Source organism: Malurus melanocephalus, unplaced genomic scaffold, assembly GCF_030028575.1.
Source record: "Malurus melanocephalus ecotype Western Australia unplaced genomic scaffold, MMel_1.1 scaffold_93, whole genome shotgun sequence".
NCBI lineage: Eukaryota > Metazoa > Chordata > Aves > Passeriformes > Maluridae > Malurus > Malurus melanocephalus.
Window position 1 is genome coordinate 1,533,550 of NW_026623325.1, and position 26,765 is coordinate 1,560,314.

Below are 26,765 nucleotides of genomic sequence, written 5' to 3' on the forward strand. Positions count from 1 at the left end.
CCCTACAGCAGGATATAATTTTATATTTTTATATTAACTCCCAGGCTTCTAGAATGTTTATGTGATATGAGGAATAGGAAGGCTTAAGATAACTTGAGATTCACACTTAYCTACAGTTGAAGTCTATCATCTGATTCCTGTCCTGTCACTTCAAACATAATCCCACTACCAAGATGTAATTTACTCTATAGTTTGATAAAGAAGAAAAAAGACTAACAAGAACTAAGGGCAGAGTTTAAAACACTCTTGTTTCATGCCATATTTCTGCYCAGCTGCCAAGATGCCACATTTTGTCATGCAAAGGAGAACATTCAATCATTTACTACTGTTGATAAATATTTCYACCACCACAAAACTCAAAGGAAAATACTTTTCTTTTTCGGCAAGGTAAGCATATTCCAAGCCATGCTCACACCGAACAATACCAAGAGCACCTTCTCACATACACTGTGAGAGTTGTGTCATGACACAGAGAATCTAAGTTTATTCAGTAAGCCAGTATCATCAAGAAGTGACAGAAACACAGGAAGACTGGAGACAAGGGAAAGGATTTAGGAGAGAGAGGTGTCAGCAGTTATCAGATGAAGAGCAATCTTCACCTCTTGCTTTCAGCCCCTGGAAAGCTATGACTCTTTTTTCTTCAGAAGCAGAAGAACTGAAAAGATTTAAGAACTTAGGACTTAAGAACTGAAATTATTTAAGTTGCCAACCTCAGGCATATTAGCGGGAAAACACATTCCATTACATGCTTTGATGGAAGAACACTGCATTATATTGGAAAGCTCTCAGAAAGGTTGAAAACAAAAGTGGAGTTTAGAAAAAAAAAGTATAGGAAAAGGTTATGAAACAAGCTCTCAAAACATCTAGTAAAGAGAAGACAGAGTGAACAACTTACCTGCAAATGAGGGATGCAAATGGAACACCCAAGAGACTGCTGGCCTRAATTATCAGATCTATTTCAGTTACTAAAATAAAACCTTTCTCCTTCATTCAGCAGTGAGTAGCCTCATTTGAAAATGCCTTTCTTCTTCCCTGTAACCCCAAATAYCTCCACAAGCAGCACAGCTTGTAGAGACTTGCACCACATTAGCTCAGTTGGTCAGAGCACAATGCTAATAGCGCCAAGGGCATGGGTTAGATCCCTGTATGGGCCATTCACTTCAGGTTGGATTTGATGAGCGTTGTGGATTCCTTCCTATTCAAAATATTCTGTGATCCTCACCTTTAGCATATTTCCCACAGAATAACCCAGGCAATCTTACARCAACTCATTCTTCAGTCATTTTTCATTAAACAATCTGGACTGAAAACATCCAGAGGATGACTAAGATGTTCATCCTGGAGGTTTTGGTAAATGGYTGGGCAGGCAGAATGCCCAACACAGGTAAAGTTTACTCAAGCAAACACAAAATTTTGTTACAGGACAGGCCAATGTTATGAAATTAACTCCCTTATTTGCTATTACAAAATTTGCTGTCCTTCACCTTGAAGGCAAGCTGTCTTTTTAGACTTGTCCTCTTAAAAAATACATCACTACAGGTATTTTACTACAACAAAGCTTCAGCAAGTCTCATCAAAACAAAACTTTACATTCTATCTGCTTCCTCTCATCACTCCAACAATATGAGGGAAAGTCATACTGCTCAGTAATACACTGCTAGATGACACATGGATCATAGGTGGACGAGCACAACCTATATGGAACAGGAAGAACAGAATACTAGTTCTGCATACAAAATGCAAAAAGGACTTTTTGCCCAAGCTCTGTCTGGCAAAGCAGAATTTCCCTCACTTAAAGAAGCACAAATATTTCCTCAAATTAAGATAAATACATTATTCCCCATTCTCAAAACCTGAAACCAAGCAGCATTCCCAAATCAGGGTAGAATCTTTGCCAAATAATTTTAATAAAAAGAAGATAAGCCATGATGAACAGATCAAAAGAATCCTGGAATGCAAGAAGGAGGAATTAAAAATTTTAAAAAGCAACAAAAAAAACCCATACCAATGCTACAATCTGATTCTCATGAATTCAGCATAACACTGATGACAAGGTAGTCAACTTGATATCTTACACACATTCCACAGGCACTTCTTCCTTGAAAGACACTACCAAGTGTTAGTATCCAATGGACAGATCTTCCCSTTCAAARTGTCCTGATAYTGGCTCAGGCAGGGGACGGGTGGTRTACATGTTTTACTACAGATATTTATAAAAGCCTCTGGAGAAAATGAAGCATAAGTACTTCCCCACTTCACATATTCAAAGTTGTACAGCATATAGTATGTTACTGGTAGAATGCAGCCTGTAAAAAATCCTAAAACATTTTTTTTTTCTTAAAAATAGATGAACAAACAAACCATGCCTAGAAAGCCTCATCCAGAAAAGGCACCCTGTGCTCAAAGGAAAGTTTGCTTGAGGGAAAGAAAAAAAAAACCCTCATAAGTGACAAGTGTATAACATTCCACAGTTCATCTAGAACTGCTGCAGCCCACTCTAAATTACAATATCAGTGGCTGTTTATTCTCTAAGGAAGTACCGTAAGTACAGTACAGCCCATTCAGGTTGTTGAAATGCCACTGATCGCAYGCTCAATTGCATCTATTCATTAGAAAAATTCAATCCACAAGAGCAGCTGCATTTACCAGCACACCCCAAACGCCACCCAGTTGCCCCAGGTGATTCCAGTGGTTTACCAGCCCACAGGATGGACACTCCACGCTCTCGTGCCCCTACGGTGACCGGTGACCGACCGTAAGTTACACTTCCAAGCCCAAGGACTTTTAGTTAYCAAAGAATGGCATATTAGGAGTGCCTTTGGCTTCAAGGTTTCACAAGGAAAAAGGTCTGGTCTTTTTCAGCCATGTTCCAAACTATTTACGCTGCACTAATTATTTTTGATTGATACTGACGAAATAATTACTGTTGAAAAGATGACTTAAGTGAACAACAGACAAGTTACTCCATTTGTGTCAGAAACACAATGAGCAATTATGTATGTTACTTTGTTTTCTATCTCTTAAAAAAAAAGGTCAATAGTGAAGTCCCCATTCTCTGAGGTCAATAGTGAAGTCCCCATTAAGTTTAGGGGATCAGATTTCACTATAAAATCATAAACTACACAATGGCTGAAAAAAAATTTTTTCTGGGAGAAAACAGGTAATTTGAGAGAACACTGGCAACTTCCTAACCAAATTAAAAACAACAAAAAAAGATGTTTTCACATGTAACATTTACAATGACTGTAACTGGAAGACACCAGAACTAAATATTTACTTCATTAATTACGATGCATTTCACATACTTGTTAATTTTGTCAAGTATGAACTGCCTGGCTGTGTGGATCTTTCACAGAGGAAGAGCAAGTAACAAAATGTTACTCTTCCATTTYATTTAATAAAACCAATTTCAATTTCATCTTAAAACTTAGAGCCACTTAGGCAGAACAGGGAGCCACAAACCCCAATCAGCAACATCTCTTGCAGGATGTGAAATGGTTGTTGTTAAAATCTATCCATGCTACAGTCATGACAGATGAGTGGAGTTAGTGAGAGTATTAAACAGAARTATCCTTTCCCTAGCCTCTAAAGTTCTTTTCCTATTCAATTGTCACTGCTTCCCTTCACCCTTCCAAAAATCCTTATTATGTCCTAACTGACTGAAGAAGAATCCTGATCCCTGCATGGTGTCCACCACAACAGATTACCCACCAGGTCAACATTACTTTTCAGCGTTCCATCTAGAGCACCAACAAGCATCAGCCCAAATCCAACTGGAAAATGGAGTTCCCATAAGATCAGAGTGAGTGTCACAGCCATCTATTCCTTCTTCACAGCTTCCTAGAATGCTGAYAATTAGAGCTCCTTATGACAAATTGCCAGATGCTTCAGGATGCTTGCAGCTGCTGAACAGCTGATTTGTGCACCATGAAGCAGGAGCAGGAGGAGTAAGATCTTGTATTCTGCAGGCTTGCTGTAGGGCAAGGCTCACGTACAAAAGGACTGAAATCCTTAACCTCAAAACAGCTGCTCCTGGCATTTGAAAGGGGCTTCAATGCCCATTTAACAACCCCACATGAGCATAGGGTTCAGAGGTAAATAAAAACATCTCCAAAGAAAATATAGGTGTCTTCACTTCTCTGTTAAATCAGAGATCTGTTAGCTGCCTACAGGACTACAGAAAATTGGCCATGTGATTGGCATTTAAAGGCTTTGATTCACAAGCAGGGACAGGGTAGCTTGGGATTTCTGATTTACTACACATCATGGTATGAAACAGTTCAGCATCCGATTCGAACCAGCTCGGGCACCAGGGGGAAAGGAAGAATTTAGAGGTAGTAGCCAGGTCTGTCACCCTACACCATGCCACCCCCAAGGTCAGATACCCACTCACACCATCTCAAGAAGCTCCACTCATTCACAACCCTTCAGGACAGAACACCTCATTATAGTCACATTAGGAAGCCCAGCATTTTTATTCACAGGATTTCAGTCTTGAAACCTCTATCTGRACTCTAGCCAAATGTGATCCTGGTTAAGCCTAGATGTGAGTGCCAAAYACACATCTAAGGGACAGGCCTCACTGCCAGGCAACAAGTCACAACTAGGGAAAAACGAAAAATGGAAGGATGGAAGGATCATGGCCAATGAGGAGAGGCAAAAAAAGCGCAACCAAAAATGTGACCAAAATTTAAGGAGGTAACAAAACTCTCCACATCAGAGTCAGAACTAGGCTCAATGTTCTMGAAGAAGCAATACCACTGTATGAACATTGAAGTCAAAATAGCTGAGTATATAAAAAAAACATACACATATAGTTCTCTACACTGCCTTGAATATCAAGACATTTTAACAGGTTTTCAGGAATTTCTGTTTTATATATTGCCTTAACATCACTGTGATGTAGTGTGTTCAAAGTACTTTCCAAGATTTCAGTTCAACAAGCCAAGTTCTATGTGTGAACGATTTGTCCATGTAACCTACCAAATGTGCATTTCCAATCCAGAMTCCAGCTGGGCTCATTTAACCTTGGCTCACGTGCACAGGAAATGTTCCCATCCTAAGCAACTAGGTAAATTTAGAGGGTAGAGTTCTAAAAAGCACTGTTTTAATGGAGTACTAGAGATCAGAGAAAATCCTTGGTTCTTGCAGTTAAATAATTCAGTACAGCACCTTGGTTCACTAGACTAGGAAGTGTTTCGATGTACTGCAGCACTTCTTATTAGATATGCAATCTACTCTGATTATCTTGTATAGCATAAACTCTTTGGCATAGAAACAGCACTAATTAATGTTTATATAGCTCCAGGGAACTGCATACTGTTATRCTGTTTATAATAATGCCTGATGTTAATTTTGACATACAAATCAGAATACAGCCTAGGAGAGTCAAGAGACTCACATTCTGCCGTGAGTGAATGGGGGCTAAATTTTGAAATCAAGGAGATGCCACTGAAAGCACTTTGGTTTTAAATCTCCCCAGTTTGTATGAAGGACTATAAATGGAAATSTTTCAGTTTGTCAACAACTGCTATTCAATCACATGGGAGAAAACATGTTCCTACAACACTCAGAATCTGAACCCAAACCATACTTCTTCCCGAAAAGCAAAATTTTGAACTAATCCTGGGCAGAGGTGAAAGTCTATACCAACACTGGAAGCACAAGAAGAATGCAGCTCAACACAAAAAGACTGCACCATGTGAATKGTCTTTGAATTAAGAATACATTCGAGTATCAATCCCAGGATGACAGAAAAAAAGCATCTCTACATCAAGTCTCTTATCTGAGCAGTGCTACTACCTCTTAACAGAAGCAGAAAAAGTGTGGAAGAAAAGGTGTGGACAGAATCACTGCTGATCCATCCAAGCCCTTCTGCGTCTGGCCAACAGCAAGTTAGCTTCTCCAAATACCATATATTGTATCTATTTCTTACAGTTGATTTTGACAGTGAATTGGACTTAGATGTGCTAGGCAATTCCACCCTATTACTCAGAGCTAAGGCTTGTTACTTAGTATTGCAGGGAAAATGCAGAAACAAAAACGAAAAAGAAAAGAAAGATTAAAAAAAAGACAAGCCACCCTGTTCAGTCTCATATATCAACTGGGRAAATCATTGAAGAATCCTAGAGGTCACCACGACTGCCGTTAACATAAATTAACCCCACACTAAGCACTACAACTGTCCCCATTAAGTCCATCTACTCTGCTGCTCATACAGCAACATGACTGCCAGAAGAATCAAGTGCATTTCTATGATTTTGACAGCCACYATCAAAATCCTTCCTTCAGTCCAGAGCAAAAACTTCTTTTGACAGCATTGCCAATCCCCTATCCAAGCTCATACGTACCTGATCACAACCTGCATTCACCAGTTCCTGGAGCATCTGCCTGTTGACTTCCACGGCCGCTGTAGTGCTCGACTCATTAGCAAAGGGCAGCAAAGAATACCTGATTTCTCGCAGAGCTTTCTGATACGGTCCAAACTTGGGTGTTTGTCTCATCTGCTGCTGCCTTGCAGCATCCTTCCCTATTAAAATCTTAGGGTCCAAAGAAGTTTCACTGCCTGCTCCAATCGGTAGTCCCTGACCTGAAGATTTGGATGGCTGCTTTAAACCTTCTCGAATTTCCTGTAACCTTTGTCTGCTGTTTCCAGAATATGTCGTAGCAGGAAAGGTCTTTGGCCTCATTGTTAATCCAGTTTTCTCTGAGCATAAATACAGCTTGATTTTTAGTTTCTTTTAAATTACTTCAARAAAGTGTCACTTGATGGTATCAGTTTCTTGTAAACATAATCCTTCAAAGAGAAAAAGAGAAGGCAAAATTCTCAAGAKATTTCTGCCAATGTTTTACTTCAGCTCACAATCTTCACATTTCCTACAGAAAATGAAAATCTCTGGAATCATCATTTTGCAGACTGACAGTGTCTGAAACAAAAGAAAATAAAAAGTACATTCAATTAAGTTGATATTGTAAATGCCTCTGAAGGGACAGCATGACAATTAATCAAGTGAAAATGAATTAGTTTAACCTCTTAAGCTGTCACAGCTGGATACCCTTTAATAATTTTCACTTTTTCTGTTTTCAATAACAGGATTCTAGAAGGCTTTCTCAACATAACCAATACATAATTCATTTTCCTTTTAAGTTTAATTTTCAAAATAAATTAAAATAAACCCCCTAAAAACTAAGGTTTAGAAAAACTAATTTAATAATTTTACAGTACCTAACTGTGGCAAGTTTCCTACCCAATTGCATAACCAAAGTCTGGACAAGCTTATCCTATTTCATAATTAGGGAAGAGTATGCTCATGAAATGTTTTTCCCCCACTTAAGATTTTGTTTGTTTTACGCTAGCTGAAGACAGTTTCAGAAGTTTTTGAAAAAGTTTTATAATGGAAATATTGATGAYTCTAACCATAGCAACTTATACTATTTCAATAACAAAGTGAGTAACAGAAAGACAAGATATTTTGCTTTTCCACATGAATAACTTAGCAAAGCCTGAAGGTAACAATTCTCACCAGAACTGGAAGGAGGAGGGGGAAAAAAGAAGAGAGGAAAGGGTATATGATATTTCATTAGCTTTGCCTCATAGGAAAGAAAGGGAAAAGAGAAGTAAATGGAGAAGCACAGTACTACACAGTAAGAGTATAAGATGAAGAGCCATATTATAAAGCATCCCAACACAAAAAAAAGACTTTGAGACAGCTTTATGTACCTCTTCTGACATGCAGCAGAAATCACCTATGCAGCACAGCTGAGCTACTGCACAACTTGCGATCTCCATGCAGCACGAAGTTACAAGAATCCTATCTTAACTAAATCATTATGCATTTCTGTAACAGAAACATGAAATAATGGTGCATTTGGAACCATTAGGATTAGAAAGACAGCCTCATCAGAAATGCAATCTAGCTACTGATGCTGCTTATGAAAGTTGTCTTCTTCTGCCACTTGCACTTGCAAAGTGATGTCTGAATGGTGCTTCAACCAATCACTATGCTGGTAAGGAAAAAATCCATTCAGTTGTTTCCAAATTGCAAATACAGAGGATGGTAGCACACTGCATATTTCTCTCCAGCACTCAGAAATCAACTGGAATTTTTTTAAGGTGCTTCACTTTTGATCATAGCACATTTATCAATGAGAAGAGTTTCTCAATGAAGTATTGCTTTGAATTTTCACATGCTCATACTAAAAACTCATTTTATTGTGATAGCTGAAGMCTTTCCCAACTAAACAACCATTCCATACATTTACCATCACCTTTCACTGCCAAACAAACAGCTTCCTACTGTGAAACCCAACGGAACCTGAACACATTTACCTCTGAAGCCCACCGTCACTTCCTCCTCGGTACAGAGTCCACTTCAAGATTTCCTGTACAAACAAGGTCTGAAATGCAACAGTGCGGCCAGACCCCAGACTCTTCTATGATGGTTCACCAGTTTGAAATGCAGGGGTACAGATTAATTACTTGAGATTAACCCAYGTCAACCTTTTTTGTTAAGACTTAAATGCGCTGTTAATGAAAAAACACCTGTATGTGTYCTGAGGTCTTGAGCTCCTCCACTTGGTGCTCCCTCTCTGTCTATACATATATAATACCCTGTAAAACTAACTCATAGAGAAGTGAGAGTGACATTTGCCAATTGTTTTAAGGGAAGTGCTAAAGCTGTTCATCCAGATGTTGATGTTTCCACAAATCAGCTATTGGTGAGTAACAGATCAAGCTTTCACTGTCCCAAATGAAGACAAAAGCAACTGCACGATCTCAAGAACAGATTTTTTTTTCTACTTGGACAGAATATAGCAAAAGATAACACATAGACTAGGTAAAAAATAAAAACAATAGTACTGCAGTCTTCTTCAGATTACATCATAACTAGCTAGTGCTTAGAAGATACAGAGCAATTAATTGATCTATAATTGTCTTTCTTTTCCTGACAGCAGCAGGCACCATATGGCGGGATTTAGGCATCTGGGTTGCTCTTCCTTTTCAGTCCCTGTGCCAATCCTCAGGCCTGGGATGCACTGGGAAAGCTTACAAGCCTCCTATCTTTTTGCAGCAAAAGACTGCTTTCCCACTTACACACATGCTTCACATAAAGAACTTCTGTGACCTTTAGCCTAAGCTCGAGTCTAATAATGCTGGGTCAAGCCAGCTGGCAACTTCCTCAGCTTACATTTACAATACTACTTAAATCAGAAAGAAATGTTGCTCGTTTAGACGGTATGAATGAGAGCAGCAACAACAGTTAGTACTGGATCTWACTGCAAATCTGTTTCATATCTTGCAGAGTTTTTTTTCTTTAACTAAATGCATAAGCAAAAAAAATGGAACACTAAATATTACAGATGATTTACAAAGAAAGACAAGCTGCTGACTTCTTTTAATCTTCCTATGATTTACATTTTTAGCAAAAAAATGCTTTAAAAGATATGCAGGGTATCTCTAAGCATTTCTAACTGCACATCTGGATTTAGATAACTTCACATCCTTCTAATCTRCACCCATGAATGTATCAATAGCCTTGCTGCCATCAGGAGAAATTATTTTTGAGCTGTTAGCCATTCTGACTAAACAGTCCTAAGGTMTTTTCCAAAATGTTATATTTTCTGTACTAATTAAAAGCTTGTCCACTATTCTGAAGATACGACATTTCAAGGAAGTGCAGCATTGCTTTAGTTACTTGAAGTTAAACTATTTCTGAGTAACAAATTATTTTATTTCATTTGAGAAATATCCATAGCTGCTCTGGCAGCAATCAGCCAACCAACCAACAACACTGAAATTATATGCTGAAGTCTGTTGTCCCAGCAGGACTATCTATTCACTTTCCTGTATTCACCAACAGACTTCTAAGTGGCTCTATGGAGCTGGGACACAGGCAAGAAACTAAAGCTCGCCTGAGCTGGTGAGCTGTTTCCCTGTAACTGTGCAGGCACGGAGTAAACTGAACTTGCAATCACTTCACTAGGAAGGAATAAAATTTTAAGAAACTGCTACAACCGYCTTCCCTCTCTCAATCTACAGGTATCGCTTTGGGGATTTTTTGGAACACAAGTTCAAGGAAGTGGGGACTGTTCACTGTGTATTGGATGTTTTCAGGAATTCCATTATTATACAAGCCGTGCTTCTCTTATGAGTGGGTACATTGTGGAAGTGAAGAAAAGTGGAAAAGGGATTTTCCCTAAAACGATTCCGCCTCTCCTTCCTCCTACTAACAGAACTGTCCAAAAGCGACTCTGTGCCCGTGTCCCACTGCCAGCCACAAGCACTGGCCCAACGCAAGGCTGAGGGAAACAGCTCACCGTCCCCATCCACAGCAGCTCGGCAGTGACTGACCGCAAAGCCCGGACACTCCGAGCGAGCCCTTTTTGCGTCACTTGGGCGAGAGCCTTTCCCCGGGAAAGGAGTATTTCAACACGCACACTGCTCACGAGGCAGCCGAGAGGGTGGCGAATTGCTGGATTTTGGCAGTGACCTTCAGCTGACTGAGAAGAGCGAGGCCCCCGCCGCAGCCAGACGGGACCCCGCGGGCTCTGGATGCCCTGGCCCGGCTCCCCTCGGCCCTCGCTCCCAGCGACACCCGCCCTCCAGGGTCTGCCCGGCGGCTCGCCTCCCGCCCCCGTGCCGCCGGGAGCCCCTTCTCTCCCACTCCTTTCGTGGGCAGAAAGCTCCCAAAATAAACTCCGGACATTAACAGCTCCGGCCTGCTGGGGCAGAGGCCTCRGACAGGCGGACCCCCAGCCCGCTACGCCGGGGCAGGGCTGGGCTGTCACACGAGTGTCCGGAAAATGTCGGAGGGTGCGGGCAGGGCGCCCAGGCTGCCCCGGGACGGGACGCACACACGGGACGCTCGCTCCCCCTTCGACGACCGACCCACCTCCGCTCACCCGCACCCCCCGCTTCTCCACAGGACTTTCCCTTCCGCGCAGAGCAGTTTTGGGGGATGGGGAGCGCTCCCACCCGGGGCTGAGGGGGAACCCGCGCCCCCCGCCTCCGCTCCGCTCACCTCCCCGGGGCGCCCGGCGCCGCCGCTCGCCCTCCGGGCTTGGGCACGGCGCTGCTCAGCGGCGGCGGCGCGGGCCGCTCTCCATCTTCCCCCTTGGCCGTCCCGGGCGCCGAGTGCGGCGCGCAGTCGGGACATTCGCTACATTGTTGGCATTCCATTCGCGCCACGTGATCCCGCGGCGCCCGCGTCATTCCACTCCCCTCCCGGCGCATTCCAGCGGGGGGAGGGGCTTCCAGGGCGGGAAGGGCTGGGAAGGGCCGGGAAGGGCTGGCGCACCCTCAGGGGACCYAAGTGGTGGGGGTCGCCTGCCCTCCGCCCGCCGGCCCCCTCGGGGCGCCCGTCCCGAGGTTTACAGGTAGTAAGTGACACTTTTTCCACTCAGAAAGCCCACCCCGTGTCACAACAACTCTTTACTGGATTCCGGTGGAAGAGGGGTGGCTGAGGCGGTGAGGGAGTGGCAAGTTTCGCCTTGTTGAGGCGAAAAGGGCTGGGGTAGAATCATGAAAGTTTGGGTTGGAAGGGACCTTAAAGGTCATCTAGTTGCAACATTCCCGCCCGTGGAGGCCACTTTCCACTTAAACCAGTTTGCTTAAACCCTATCCAACCTGGCCTTGGACACCTCCAGGGATGAGGCATCCACAGCTTCTCTGGGCAAGATAGGTGGCTTGGAAGTATTGTTCCACTCAGCCCTGTTCCAAACTCATTTAAATTGAAAGGTTTGAGCTGATAAGCTCTATTCCTACCAGTATTCATTCCAATGCTGGACTAACTGGCACAAAAAGTGGCAGCACTATCAATGCCTGGTTGGAGTTTCCTTTTGGTTTCTGGTTTGCTTGGGGTTTTTTTGAGGAGGTTACTTGGTTTTCATGTTCCATCATGGTGAGGACACAAGGGGGCTATGAGGCACCAGAAGTGGGCAGACAGGGAATTCACATCTGGATCAAAAATGCAGAACCAAGCTGCAAAGGATATTTGCATGAAAAGTTCATGTTTGACCTTGTTATGGATAGAACTGTCTGGAACCAGAATCATACAATCACTAAGATTGGAAAAGATCTCTGAAATCCAGTCCAACYACTAACCCAGCACTAATGGGTTCACCACTAAATCATGTCCTCCTGTGCCACATCCAYGTACCTTTTGAACACTTYCAGGAATAATGACTTCACACCCACACTCCTCACACCCACCAGACAGCCTGCTCCAATGCTCAAACTCCCTCTCAGAGAAGAATTTTTTGTCTAATATAAATATGTCTAATATAAATCTCCCCTGGCACTACTTGAYGCYATTTCCTCTTGTCCTGCTGCTTATTGSGTGGGATAAGGGATCGACCTCACTACAACCTTTCAGGTAGTTTTAGAGAGTGATAAGGTCCCCCTAGGAATCTGTTTCTCAKGAAAGCAGGAATATTAAGATTTTAGGTATGTCTCTGGTCTTCAATAAAGACAATTCACAGTGAGAAATACAGCCCATGCTCCCAAATAATGCTTGGATCTGAGAAGTTGGCTCTGACTCCTCACCATCACAGCTATGCATGCTAGTCATAACCAGGGGATATTAATATAGGATAAAAACCACAAGGAAGTAAACTTTCATAAAYATAAGCATATATCTTTAGATCATTAACATGGAAGAAGCCTGCAGTCCTGAAGTTCTTCAAAATTCTAAAATCCTGTTGCTGAACTGAGAGGTGCTCGTTGTAGGGTCGCTCTTTGTGGCAGGGAAAATGTCAGTCTTGCAAACTGCTAAGACATATTTAATCATGTGATGAGCCCCAGTGTCTTCCACTGGACTGCGAGCACATATAAAGAGAAGTCAGTGCATAATTGTCTTTCCAGGATAAGAGCTGTATTTACAGCCTTTTTCAAGCCATGGAGACTATTTTTGTAAGTAATAGACTCATGGGCAGTCCTGTCTCAAGATATTTCTCTGAGCTTGCTTATCATAAATGTTTTTTCAATGTCTTYATGCTAAACTGTCAATAATGCCTATACATGACTAATGCTTATAAAAAAAATAGTGCTCATAAAAGTGCTGGTTTGGGAGGAGAATTTCATGAGAAATGGTGCACAGAAATTGTTTAGCATCTCATCTGAGAGCAGTCTGTTACTGTATATAAACGGCTGTCAGAATTTCAATACTGTCATTGACTGGAATATATTGTAGGGCAGGGTGGGGGGGGGCGGGGGTTGGATAAGAGGAAACCTCTCACTCTGGAAAGCTAAAGATAAGGAAATCCATTAGGTTCAGAGCAAATTCCAGCACTGGCAGAATACTGCAGGATAATGTGGGTCGTTTTGCAATCTTCAAATACCTGCAAAACTGAAGTAAATTTTAAATGATACAGCAGATGCAGCATGGCTTCATTTTTTGAATTGCTGCTGTGCTTATCCGATGAAGCACAGCAACATGATTGCCCAAACCAGACATTGCTCAATGGCTTGAGACCTTTTCCCAACAAAGTTCAGGCTGGCTTAAAGGAACAGCATCAAGATAAAAATTGCTTACCCTGTGCTATTACACTCTTTTGTAAGATTTGYTTGTTAACCACATTCTTAAATCTAGATAAAATAGATTTTTAAATTTCTTTTTCTCCTTTGGAATTTTTTTTTTTCCTGTTGCATTCTGATCCATCTGGGAATGAGACTCATTTGCACTATTTTGCTTCTTGGTTCCACCCAGGTGCATGCTCTGAATTTCCTGCATTTGCACAGAGTTTCTGGGATAGAATTCCTGCCAGCAGAGCAGCAAGTACAGTTGAGATGGGTTGTATCCATTCTCTAGAAAGTGCCCCTTGTCAGCTAGTGCACCACAGATTTAKAGACTCGGTAGACTGTTTCTGCTTTTACCTTTTAGAAACCCAAACTATCGGAAATCCTGTTCCTGAGAAATACTMGGGAAATTGAAATAAGCTACGTTGATACAACAACTTGGTTAAAATATGATTTGTAAGTTTTTTTGAGATTACTGTGAAAGTCATCTCTTTGGAAATTACTGCCAAGTCTTACGTCCCACCTTTCTTCTCCCCAGTAAGGTACCTCCAGAAGGAAAGATGCTCTACAAAAAGAACAATGCAATTTGTCTGTTCGGAGCAGCAAATCTGTTCCCAGACTAGACTGTGAGATAATAATCGACCATGAGTAAGGGTTATTGTGTTTATTCATGGCTCTGCTTCAGTGATTGACACTGCTGGATCTGTGGTGATTATAGCCCTCACCTCCTGACTTGCCTGAGCAGCTGTCTGCCCCACTGTGTGGGCAAGTGGGAAGGACCACAGATCCACTATTTCACATTCTTTCTACTTCCACCCACCTACAACAGTGAGGGAAGTGGGAGCTCGGTGCAGCTCCATCCTGACATCTAATGCTGTCAGTTGCCTCATCCCTCCTTTTACTCTTGTTTCACTGTTTGCTGGGCCATAGTGTCTCTTTTGAACTATTATATTTGGAACCAATTACCAAAGCATGCTGCTAAAAATATTCCTAACAACCAAATAATTATGATGTGGGTGGATGAATTTTTGCTTTACACAGTACTAATCGCCAATGAAACCTTGAACCCGTTCAGAAAACTTGAGAAAGGTAAAACAAGAATATCATCAGCAATATCTAGTTCTCTGCTAGGTTTTTTTTCAAAAAGAGGAACACACACATGTGAAATAATAGTGAACATGTGAACATATGTGTGTATAAACATACAGACACAAGGAATTTGCTGACAGTGACATCCTGTTTAGAATAACAGTGACACTTCTAGTACAAACCAGTGTGAAGTAAAATAAATGATATGCAAGGAAAAAAGATTTCACAACATCACTGAAATGTTCTTGTTTTAACACATTGATTTTCTTTGCAGAATGACACTGGGGAATAATTCTTCCCAAATCACAAACACAAAACTAGCTTGAAACAGCAATTCTAAGTTCTCTGGCACAGTACAGACAATACAACCTATATGTGAACATAACATACTTATAATGTTATATTATACATAATATATTTAACCCTGATGCAAAATTACATTTCTGGTGGTCAGAGTTAGGCTCARTGTTTCAATAATTGAGTAAAACAGAAAAAAAAAAAACCTAACCAAATTCTATATATGGTTTAAATATGGTTTTTTTCCCCCTTAGGAGTATGCCTATGAGATCTATCACAGCTCTCTTTTGGGGTGGCAAAGATGCAGCGAACACTACACTTGGTATTTCAGAAATTCATTATATTTCAGCACAAAGTAGTGAAATAGGACAAATCTGACAGGGAAACTGCCTCAGCTTGCACACAGACTCTGGTTAACTGTCTCTATGGGGGGAAAAAAATGAAGGAATTGTGAGGAACCCCTATCCTGAAGAAACAAATGAGGCACTTTTTTTCTCCAGTACTCTGGAGAAGAAAAAGGAATTCCCAAAGCAACTGGTATGGAGGTAAGAATTTGGGACTCGGAAACTCCTGAAAGAGCACAGCATGCAATAACAGCACCAAAGCACATGCGGAGGAATGAGACATATGTGTAGCCTATGGAGACTACAGAGTGCCCCATGCCCCATGCACGTACACACACACACACACACACACACACACACACAACAGTACAAGGGCATTTTGCAACTGTAAGGGACCATCCAAGGCTTCAGGATGCTGATACACCACTGAAAAATGTCTCACATTGATTTGGGTGGGGGGTGGTAGCCAGGTCTGTAAAGCCAAAGATAACATAGATCAGCTTTTTTCCACTCTCCGTCCCATTTCAGAACTGACAGCAAACYATTTCACTTCTCCATCTGAACTTCCCTACATGTAAGGAAAGAGAAGAAATTCCCATGTTTTGGAAAGACTAGGAAATCTCTGAATGAATAGCTCTTTCTGTGACCTATCATCATTATGTTAAATTGATGTCTCMAAGCCCAGCATCTGAATTCAACATTAATTTAAAAGGAAGTTGTGTTCATTTCTCTGATTTTATTTRGAAGGCCTGGAATTACAGCTCTGTGCAGCTCTACCCATGAGTAACTCATACACAGGGAAAGATCCAAGTCTTGTTTAAAGATCTGATCCCATTAGATAAGACCCTGGAATAAGAGACAGAAGTTACTCATGCGACAAAGACTGCAATTTACTCATAWGAAGCCTAAAATAGCAGTGAACAAAACTTTACTGAAAATGGGAATTTTCAATTAGTTACTTGCTTGCAATTAATGCCCAAATCTCCTGGCAGAACACAGCTTGTTCTAAGCATCCACTTGCTTCAGACGTGAGGGGGGCCAAGCCTCTTCCCCCTTTTGGGCTCCTGATCAGTCCAGTCCTCAAAGGCCAGGTTTTTCTCAGAGCAAGGTTGCTCTCTTTACTACACCGGTCTCCCATTGAAGAAATAGTCCTTCCAAGAACAGCTTGTTTTCTCCATGTGGAGCACCACAGCAATAGTACCTATCGTCTTCCTTACTGTGATCTTGGGTCTCCATTTTTTTTTTTTCTTACATCTCCTCACCCTCCTCCTCTGTCCTCCCCCAGTGCACGATACTAACAAACTAAAAACTAAATAGTGGCAGCACTCTATCTTGTTTTGAATTCTTCTTAAGTACAAGACCATAGRTCATCACAGAGGTGTAACTAGCCTGTGGAATTGGCCCAGGACTGACCAGCAGCCTGTCCATCAACCTCAGAGCCACAATGGATTGGTTCTGAAACACAGAGGGCAGGGCTCCTTTTGCCAGAGAAGAAGGAGAAAGCTTCTAGAACTTCCTCACAGGAGCCATCTTTGTGGTTTCTCGGTCCCATCCCTCCACCWCCAAATAACCAGACCAAGAAAAACCAGGACACCATGGTAATGAGCCTTGGATCAGATCTTTGAAAAGACTTGGATCTTTCCCYGTAAGCCTTGTTATTATGACTAAGTCAGCTCTAAAGGAAAAAAAAAATAACAGCAATGAATTTCAATTGATTAAATTTTGAGAGAAACTGGACATGGAACAGAGTAAAGGAAGGAATGGAAAGAAAAAGAGGCAGTGACATATGTTAAGAAACACTATTAATATGTATTCAAAGACAATTAAAATAATAGTGCAGATGGGTAAGGAAGTACATGGATAAGAAAAAGATACAGTGCAGAAGAAGAGAACTAGACAGATTGCAGACTGACATCAGTAATGCACAAGGAAAGAAGGGTGAGTCGATATAAAACATGAAAGTCAAACTAAGAGATCAAAACTGTGTGCATTCAAATACTCCAGACACATTGAACATGACTTCAGTGGAAATAGGGAATCAGAGGTAGATGTCAGCTGTAGAAGCAGAAAAAACCAAATCCTACCTCTATTTTTAAAAAGTCTGCTTTTGCATCGAAGAGTGAGAGAAGTAGGTGCCAGAAGTAACAATAAATTWAAAAAGAAACTGAAGTAAGACCATGCAAGGCAATCACATGTGCGCAACACCTACTAAGTGAGTACATTCCAGGGAAGCATAGGGAAAATATCAGTGCTACATGTGATGGTGCACCAGAAGGTTGCAATTGCTATCTAAAACCCCCAAACCCATAATAAGGGATCACTTCTTGAGAGCAGAAATTACATCTCTGCAGATAAGATGGGCAGAAGAGTTGAAGAGAGAAGCAAGATTAGGCTGCATGAACGTTCACAGGGAACCCAGCAATTCAGTGGCAAAGCCAGGACCAGAATCTTCATCTGCCAAATTATGGTCTACAACTAGATCATACTGTCAGTGAAAAAGAAACAAAATTACAAAAGGATGCAAAACAGGAAGAGTCAGAGGGGATGTTCAGTCACAGTTCCACGGTATTGCCCAGGTACAAAGCTCTAAGGCAAACCTCTAAGATGTAGGTCTTGCCCTAGTTACTCTGCAGAAATTCAGATCCTCGCTGCTTAGCCTCTCTTTGACACCCAGTACTTTTCCAGTGGTGCTGTAAGCCTATTGCTCCATCTCATTTTCCTAAGTAAACTGGCATTTCACAGTGACTGTGCCAATGGAGCTGGCCTTACAYAGTCATACCTGCCACATCTGCAAGATGGTGCAGAGCTGCCCAAYGGTGCTGCTGGCTCAGGGCATCTCCTGGGCTCAGCACAGTGGGATTGCAGAACTCTACTGCTCAAGGTTTGCCCTCAGAAGKCACAGGTTCTCAGAGCTCTTGCTGAGCCCAGTGCTGAGCCACCACATTTCTAGTGCTGTAAGAGAGGGCCTGAGAGCTGAGCAGTTTTGTGGTGCAGTTGTGAGGGGCGGAGCTCCAGTGGAAGCCTCCACTGTTTGGATTGCCTGCAGGAAGGAAGTGGGATAACATGCAACTTGGCAAGGCATCTCAAAGCAGCATAAGAAGCTCCAGTCAACAAACCTCACATATTTTCTTGGGGGAGAAAGAATGATCCTGAGTAGAGGAMAAACTGCAGTCACACCTCTGTGTACTCTGGGAGTCAAAATCCAGTGTGCTTTGCACTTGTTTACACAGCTTTATCAGCAAAGAAGGATACCAGAAAAGCAAGAGAAGTATKTGCTATTATCTGTGAGGTGAGTGACTTGCATGAATAAAATAACTTGGCCTGACCCGTCAGTACAATCAGAAGCAGGATGAAAAGATGGGAATTAAGTATCTTGTGGCCTTGGCAACAGAAACATAAAATTGCATGTTGGGACTTGTCATCCATATGTGCCATACATCCATGTTAAACAGAAAGTTTTATTGAAATTGGGTTCAGGATTACAGCCCSTAAAAAATTGTTGGGGAAAGTTCTGAGASACTCCTGTGTAGGTCYGTTGGGSTTGYATGGCAAGGTTTTGGTACTACAAAAAACTACTGCACAGGGACTATAGGGGTGATTTATGTGAGAAGCTCCCAGAAGCTTCCTCCCATGTCCAACAGAGCCAATGCCAGCTGGCTCCAAGATGGATTCACYCGCTGCTGGCCAAGGCTGAGCCCATCAGYAAAGCTGGTAATGTCTCTGGGATAACAGACTTAAGAAGGGGTGGAAAAAAGCTGCACAGCAGCAGCCAGGAAGAGTGAGAAAACATGAGAGCAGCACTGTAGGCATGCAGTTCAGGGAAGGAGGGCAGGAGGTGCTCCAGGTGCCAGRGCTGGAGTTCCCCTGCAGCACCTGGTGCAGACCATGGTGAGACAGCCCATGGAGGTCCAAAGGGGATCAGAAATCCACCTGCACCCATGCAAGAGCCCAGACCAGAACAGGGGTAATGCCTGAAGGAGGCTGTGACCCCATGGGAAGCCGAGGCTAGAGCAGACTCCTGGCAGGTCCGATGAACCTGTGGAGAGAGAAGCCCACGCTGGACTAGGTTTGCTGACAGGACGTGTGACACTGTGGGGGACCCATGYYGGAGAAATTAGTGAAGAGYTGCAGCCTGTGGGAAGGACTGGTGTTGAAGAAGCTCATGGAGAACTGTCTCCTGTGGGAGTGACCCCACACTGGAGCAGTGTGACAAGCCTCCTCCTGAGGAGAAGAAGCAGCAGTGACAACATGTGATGAACTGCCTGCAGCCCCCATTYCCTGTCCCCCCACACCACTGCAGGAGAGGAGGTAGAGAATTCAAGAGTGAATTCAGGAAGAGAGAGGTGGGAGAAAGGTATTTTAAGAATCAGTTTTTATTTCTTATTATACTACTCTGATTTGATCGATAGTAAATTAATTTTCCCTGAGATGAGTCTGTTTTGCCCATGACTTTAATTGGTGAGATCTTTGTCTCTCTTTTCTTACCTCAACCTGTGAGCTTTGTTATATTTTCTTTCCCCTCTCCAGCTGAGAAGGRGAGTGATAGAGTGGCTTTGGTGGGCASCAGGCATCTCGTCAGGGTCAATGTACCACAGCAGGAGACTGAAAAATCCTCAGCTCTCCATAATGCTTTACTAGAGTGTCATCACAGAATAATATAACATGAAAACAGCATCGAAATGGAAAGTTTCCCCTCCAAAAATGCTTCACCACCTCRTGTTCCTGTTTGATGACTGTCATTATCACCGTGTGTCTCCGAGTCCTCCACGTGGTCTTTTAACCCACATCTATTTTGAATCAACTGCCCACACCAGCCACTGCTTCTAGCTCACTTCAGGGATACACAGTTCTATRTCTAGAAAGCATCACAGCAGTCCTAAACATGCTTTCAATTTTCTAGCTATTTTCTTTCTGTCTCTGCTCTATTTTACCTTTACATACACTGCTAGACTTCATAAAATCTTAACTCCAGGATTCAATAAAAAAGGCTCTGAATGTTAGGAGGTAGCTTTTATTCATTASCGGTCAGTAAATTGTAGGTTGGACRATATGTGATTTGCAAATAATTATAATACAGAATTTGGTTGCAATGGATCTGTAACTTAAATAAGTCCTCTTTAAGTCTTGGAATAGTATATGGAATGCATTATGAATAGGACTGTTGTTATACTGTAAGGACTATTGTTATACTGTAAATCATGGTGAATAGGCACACAGAAAAACCCTTGCTTTTCTATCATCATGATTTACAAATCATAGAATCATAGAATGGTTTGGGTTGCAAGGGACCTTAAAGATCACCCAGTTCCAACACCCTGCCATCTTCCACTAGACCACCTTGTTCCAAGTCCCATCCAGCCTAGCCTTGAACACTTCCAGGSATGAAGCATCCACAGCTTCTCTGGGCAACCTGTGGCAATGCCTCACCACCCTCACAGGGAAGAATTTCTTCCCAATATCTATTCTAAACTTCCCTCTGTCAGTTTATCCCTTTTACCCTTATCCAGTCACTACATAACCCCATAAAAAAAATCTCCAGCTCTCATGACCCCTTTCAGGTACTGGAAGGCTGCTCTAAGGTCTCTCCAGATGCTTCTCTTCTCCAGGCTGAACAATCCCAGCGACTTGCTCAGCCTATGTTCATAGGAAAAKTGCTCCAACCCTCTGATCATATTTTTCATGGTCCTCCAATGGACCCACTCCAATGGGTCATTGTTTTTTGGGCACCCCAGATCTCTATGCAGCGCTCCACATGGGGTCTCACCAGAAGAGAGCACAGGGGCAGAAACCCCTCCCTTGCCCAGCTGCCCACGCTGCTTTGGATRCAGCCCAGGATGCAGTTGGCTTTCTGGGCTGTGAGAGCACATTGCCAAGACATACTGAGGTTCTTGTCAATCAGCACCCCCAAGTTGTTCTGCTTGGTGCTGATCTCAATCCCTGCTTCATCCAGCCTGTATTTATGCTTGGCATTGCCCTGACCCAGGTGCAGGACCTTGCACTTGGCCTTTTTGAACTTCATGAGGTTCACATGTGCCCACCTCTCAWGCCTGTCAAGGTTTCTCTGGATGACATCCCTTCCCTCCAATGTGTCAATTGCCCTACACAGCTTGGTGTCACAGGCAAATATGCTGAGGGTGCATTTAATGGCACTGTCCATGYCACTGACAAAGCTGTTAAACAGCACCAGTCATAACAACAATCCCTGAGGAATGTCACTCATCATTTGTCTCCACTTGGACATGAAGCTGTTGACTTTAACTCTTTGAGTCTGACCATCCAGGCAATTCCTAATCCATTAAGTGGTCCTCCATCAATGTCTCTCCATTTTAGAAATGAGGATGTCATATGGGTAAACATCAAATGCCTTGCACAAGTCCAGATAGACGATGTCTGTTGCTCTTCCTTTACMCACTAATGTTGTAACCCCACTGTAGAAGGCCACCAAATTTGTCAGACATGATTTGCCCTTAGTGAAACCCTGTAGGCTGTCACCAATCACCTTATTTTCCATGTGTGTTARTATAGTTTCCAGGAGGATCTTCTCTGTGATCTTGCTGGGCATAGAGATGAGACTGACTGGCCCATAGGTCCTTTTTTGACTTTTGAAAAGTCTTCTGTGTGCTCTGGCCATTTTTTTGTTCCAAGTTCTGCAATTAATTTACAGTTTCTCACCGTGTTCCTTTGTACTCCCTTTAGCCTAACAAGAGCAGTCTAATTTCTTTTCTATTTCCTACTTCTCGAAGATTCACATGTTAGCCAGATGCTCTAACTCTCTCTGCAGTGCCAAGCCATTGCTGTGTGGAGCAAGAGGGCAGGCTCAGGCCATGACATGAATTTCAATGCACACCAGGTCTGTTTAGCCATTCTCTGTGTACACAGCGATATGGGTGTGCAAAGTTGGAGATTACTTTTTAAACCTTGTGCAATGTTGTGAAATGCAAGCTAAAACTGTGTTTGTATGCAACGAATGTTTTCTTGGCCACTTGGAATTTCAGTTTACTGCTGCTCCTCATGTCCATTTGAAACATCACACTGAATCCTCATCTTGACAAATGAGGGGAAGCATGTGCACAGAGTGGGTGGCACCAAATGTGGAGTTGGAGATTTTAGTCTGGTGGCCCCTGAAACATAGCACTGCTGATTGTTTCACATCTGCCCCTGATTACACCTGATCATTTCTGCCTGCACCTTGCTRGAGGAAAATKATSTTCTGTTCTGTCCATGACTATCTARTAGTAGATCCCTGTGGCTTTTAAAATTTCTTCTCCTGAGGCTCTTGCTTCTATTACAATTCTGCTTCAAATCAATTTTGTTCAATACAAAACTATCAGTTCTCTGAAATCTGATTTCTGCACTTCCTCTATTTTTTTCTGAGTTCAGAGATGGGATTTTTATCTCCTTTTATTTCACATCACTGGTCTCTCATAAAAGGCCTCATCTGAAGCATTTAGTTTCTGTCTCAGTACTTCTTGAAGTGGTCCTTGCTTTTCTATCACCATGACTACAGTTCTTCCCTGTGCTCTAGCCATTACCTGTTTCAGCTACTGTAATTCACTGACAGCTACTCTTTCAGGTTTTCTGTACTCCCTTTGGCCTAACCAAAAGTTTATTTGATTTACCTTCTTCTCCCCKACACTTGAAGGATCCCATTTCATTTCTTATTCTTTCCATTGATTCCCTGCCTCCTCACCCTTCAGAGGTTTTTCTCTTCTTTGCCTCTCTTCCCTCTCTTGCTTCCTGAGTGCCTCCTGATGCTATCCTGCCACAGTCCCTCTTCTGTCCTCCCARCCTCTGTTCTGTAATCTGCCATTATTTTGGAAACTGAATGAGTTGAATTAATGCCAGTTTTACAGGGAGAATTCATGCACAGAATCCTTGACTCCTGAAGGTCACCTATGAGGTCCATGGTAGATTAGGAAAAAAATCCAGTGTTTCTGAGTGACATCCAGTCATTCATTCCAGGAGTTCCATWCTCCAGATCTCTCACTCAAACGCATTGCACTGGTGATTCCTCGTCTCTGCAGGAACCATTTTCCCTGGAAACAATTGCCTTGTGTTTTTTCTTAACCATGTTTGACTCTAGATTCTTTGGGAATAAGTTTAGTGCTTTTGTACTTGCAAAGCACCTTCATAGTGCCACATAAATGTTTTCCCCACCCTAATTATAGTAGCCAGTGGCTTAGACATGCTGTACCGTGCTTGGGGAGGAAGCAGACAGATTTCTGTGCATCACACAGAGGAAATCGACAGACTGTTTGCTCGCTAATTGAAACATTTCACTGACTTCAGCYTGAGCAAGCAATGGAAAACTGCCTTGAATAGCCTAAATGTGTCTCTGTTAAGATTTCAGATAAGATCTCTTGCCAGAACTGTAATGCTGCCCTGGTAACAGTGATGGTCAGGGTAAAGTATTGGCTCTGAAGCATGGGAACAGAAAGCACAACCCTAACTGTTCCCTCATCTTCTGGAATTTAAGGGACAAATATTCTCAGAAAATTCTTTGTGCTTTAAAGCATTAAAAATCTTTATATTTTTAAATTTATTGTTATTACAGGTCCAGAAACCCTTGGTCCTCCTTCCACTAAATTAGCATAGCATTGACTGGAGTAATGGCTGCTCCTATCCTGAACTGGGAGAGTTCCCATGGGACCAGAGTGTGTTAATCCCATATAGCACCCAACTGTCTCTTTGACTGTCTTTTCCCCAGAATTATGCAACAGGGTTAAGTATGGATCAGCCTTGATCCACATAATTTTATACTCAGTCTCACCAGAACCAAAGTCAATGAATGTACTTGAATATCAAGTACATTTATTCAGGTTGTACTTCAATAATTTATCATAAAGGTGAAAAGTGTCAAAATTATCTGTACTGACGTCAGGTCTCTGGTCATTGCCTGCCTGTTCAGTTGTCCAGAGAGGCTGGGGAGCCTCCATAAGTGGGGATTTGCAAAATCTGAMTGGACATGGTCCTGAGCAACCTGCTGCMGGTGACCCTGTTTGAGTACAGGTTTGCACTAAATCACATCAAGAGGCCCCTTCCAGCCCCTGGTATTCTGTTACTCTGTGAGCTGAGCTCTTCCAGGTTTGTATTACCTTCAATCCATATGTTCCTTCCAGGCAACAAAGAAMTCGTACACTGGATGCAAAGCCTTTGTCTGAAATCAGACAAAGGGTGGGGGGAGGAGGACTGTAATGGAAGTTTAGCTGGAGAATTGTTTTTTTCCTAACCTTATTCTCCTTATTCACATTTTTTATGAGTAACACTTGGGAATCCAGAGTACAACAGGCTGAATTTATTCACAGTCCGAGCATTATGAAAGCACCCTCTGAGACAGTTTCCTGTCACACTGCCCCACCATTGAAGGCAGCCCTGACCTTCGAGGACCACCCTCTTCAGGAATGGAGGGTTATTCAGCCTGCATCCTGTTTAAGAATCACACACCCCTCCTGAGTACTGGCTCACCGCTGGAGCAGGGGCCTCACCAGTGCTCCCGAAGTGACCACTTGTGAGAGTGTGAACCACTCTTCCCCAGTGCTGGGTCAGAACTGAGCTSCCATTGGTTCTATGCAGCTAAATTAAGACTGATCCCACAAACCTGCAGGCAGAGGTGTTGGCAAATTGTCTGGCATCAAAAGGAAAACACACCCTTGGGATACAGCCTTGCATATTGTTGAATACATGTARGAAACAGTGATCTGGCTCCCTCAATTCTTATTCAAGATAAGCCCTTTGAAGTCCATGTATGCTGCAGGCRGGGCCAACTTGGCATTTTTGCCAAGTCGGTGAAACATTTTCACATCAACTGCTTTCCTCTTCCCCAAAACAACAACTGGCTTTTTTTTCTGCTTATTTTAATCCTGAAAAAACCTTCATCCTATTTCCGTCTTGCTCTGCATTACTATGAGGGAGCACCATTGCTGCCACGGTTTCTCTCATGCATGAACACACAGACTCATTGCATACAAATCTCCCTTTTCACAGTGACCAGCCTGAGCATGTGCCCTGGGTTTCACATTGATTCCAGCAAGAGGCTGGAGAAGGAGAGAGCAAGTTGCAGAGCAGAGAACAGATCGTGCTTGCCATTCTCCTTGCTGCAGAGAGTCAAACTAGTCCTTCCTTACAGGAAATGAAGCTGKGAAGGATSTTGTTTAGGCTGTCATTCTTCACTATGGCAGATACTTGTCTAGTCTTAAAAACTCCAGTGCAAAGATTCCACATTTCTCTTCRAGAGCTTGGTCCACTGTTTCATGATGTGTTCAGGCTCTGACTTGGGGCTACCCTCTATCCAGATTTGTTAGATATTTTCTTTWTCTGCCCAGAAAATTTGCCAGCACAGATGTTTGAAGATTGTCAGTACTGCAGCTTGGATAGGAAGTCTACACATGTYGAAAACCTGGACATATCCCCAGGACCTGTGCTGACCTATTGTACAATCTGYGTACAGGAAATCAGACCAGGAAGCACTGATCTTATTCTATGAATGGGATGTTGTTGCGCGGTGACTACACAGTACATTCAGTGCCCCAAAAGTGTGGGAGTTACTACATATAAGGAGCATATCTGCTTACAGAATTAGAGAGTACTGATTCAGTGCATGAGCACTGCAGAGCATGATGGAATTGAGAAGCACATGGAAACTGGGATCCCAAGGACACACAAACAGCAATTGTGTGATGCTGAGGTCATTAGACACCAACACTTCTGCAGTATCTTGGATCCTCCTTTGATTTGCACTTATCCTACATGGCCTGGCCCAGCCCTCCTAGGCCTTGACCTTCTGATTCTTCCCCAATTATTGTTTCTCCCCCCAATATTAGGCTCACTAAGTACCAAATATATTTYGGTAGGATGCCATGGACAGAAGCACAGCAGCCCTATACTGGCTGCAGGATGTGACACACTCACACTTATCTTAATCATTTGGAGGTGCTGCAGCTCCCACGTGTATTGCAGGTGAGGGGTGCCAGGCACTGGAATGAAGAGCAGGGGGAAATCTAAAGGTACTGGGGAGCAGTACTTACCTTGTCTTCTACCACTTCCTCACCATGCTTTTATACTGACAYAGCTGTTTGCATGACCACAGGATGACCTAGAAAAAGGGAAATTCCACACTAAATAATGTTTTGGGTTYTTCTTGGGTTGTTTTTACTTCAGCTGACAAGCAATTTTGCTGTTCTCATTGAAGCTGGGACTTTACTGTTTCTGAGCAGAAGGGTGCAGCAGGGCCAAACATCCCGACCATTGCTGTATTGAAAATCACAAATGAGATGGCACTGTAGCAGCCTGTCCAGCTTCTTCATTCTCCCTCTGCCGTGTCCCCTTACCCTTGTCATCTCCTCCACTGACACTTGGGTATATTGTGCAGTGCCCTGGGTGGCTGCTTTGTGAACCAGCCCAGGCAACCAATCCAGCTGAAAAAGAATGCATTAGAATAAAACTAAAAGGGACCATTTTCCGTGCCTTCCCTTCCTCAGTGGGGACCATTGCACAGGTGGAGAGGAGCAACCAGGGCATGG

General features: G+C 42.8%; 1 protein-coding gene across 1 annotated transcript in view; it reads right to left on the reverse strand.

Moving 5' to 3' along the window:
* LATS2 (large tumor suppressor kinase 2) overlaps positions 1-11,192 on the reverse strand; it is a 49,211-nt gene extending 38,019 nt beyond the window's left edge. Inside the window, exons 1-2 of the mRNA XM_057368515.1 lie at positions 11,022-11,192; positions 6,351-6,926 (exon numbers count right to left, since the gene is read on the reverse strand). Of these exons, the coding sequence (XP_057224498.1) occupies positions 6,351-6,689 (339 nt within the window). The 5' untranslated portion in view covers positions 6,690-6,926; positions 11,022-11,192. The remainder of the gene's footprint in view (positions 1-6,350; positions 6,927-11,021) is intronic.
* Positions 11,193-26,765: the final 15,573 nt, after the last annotated feature.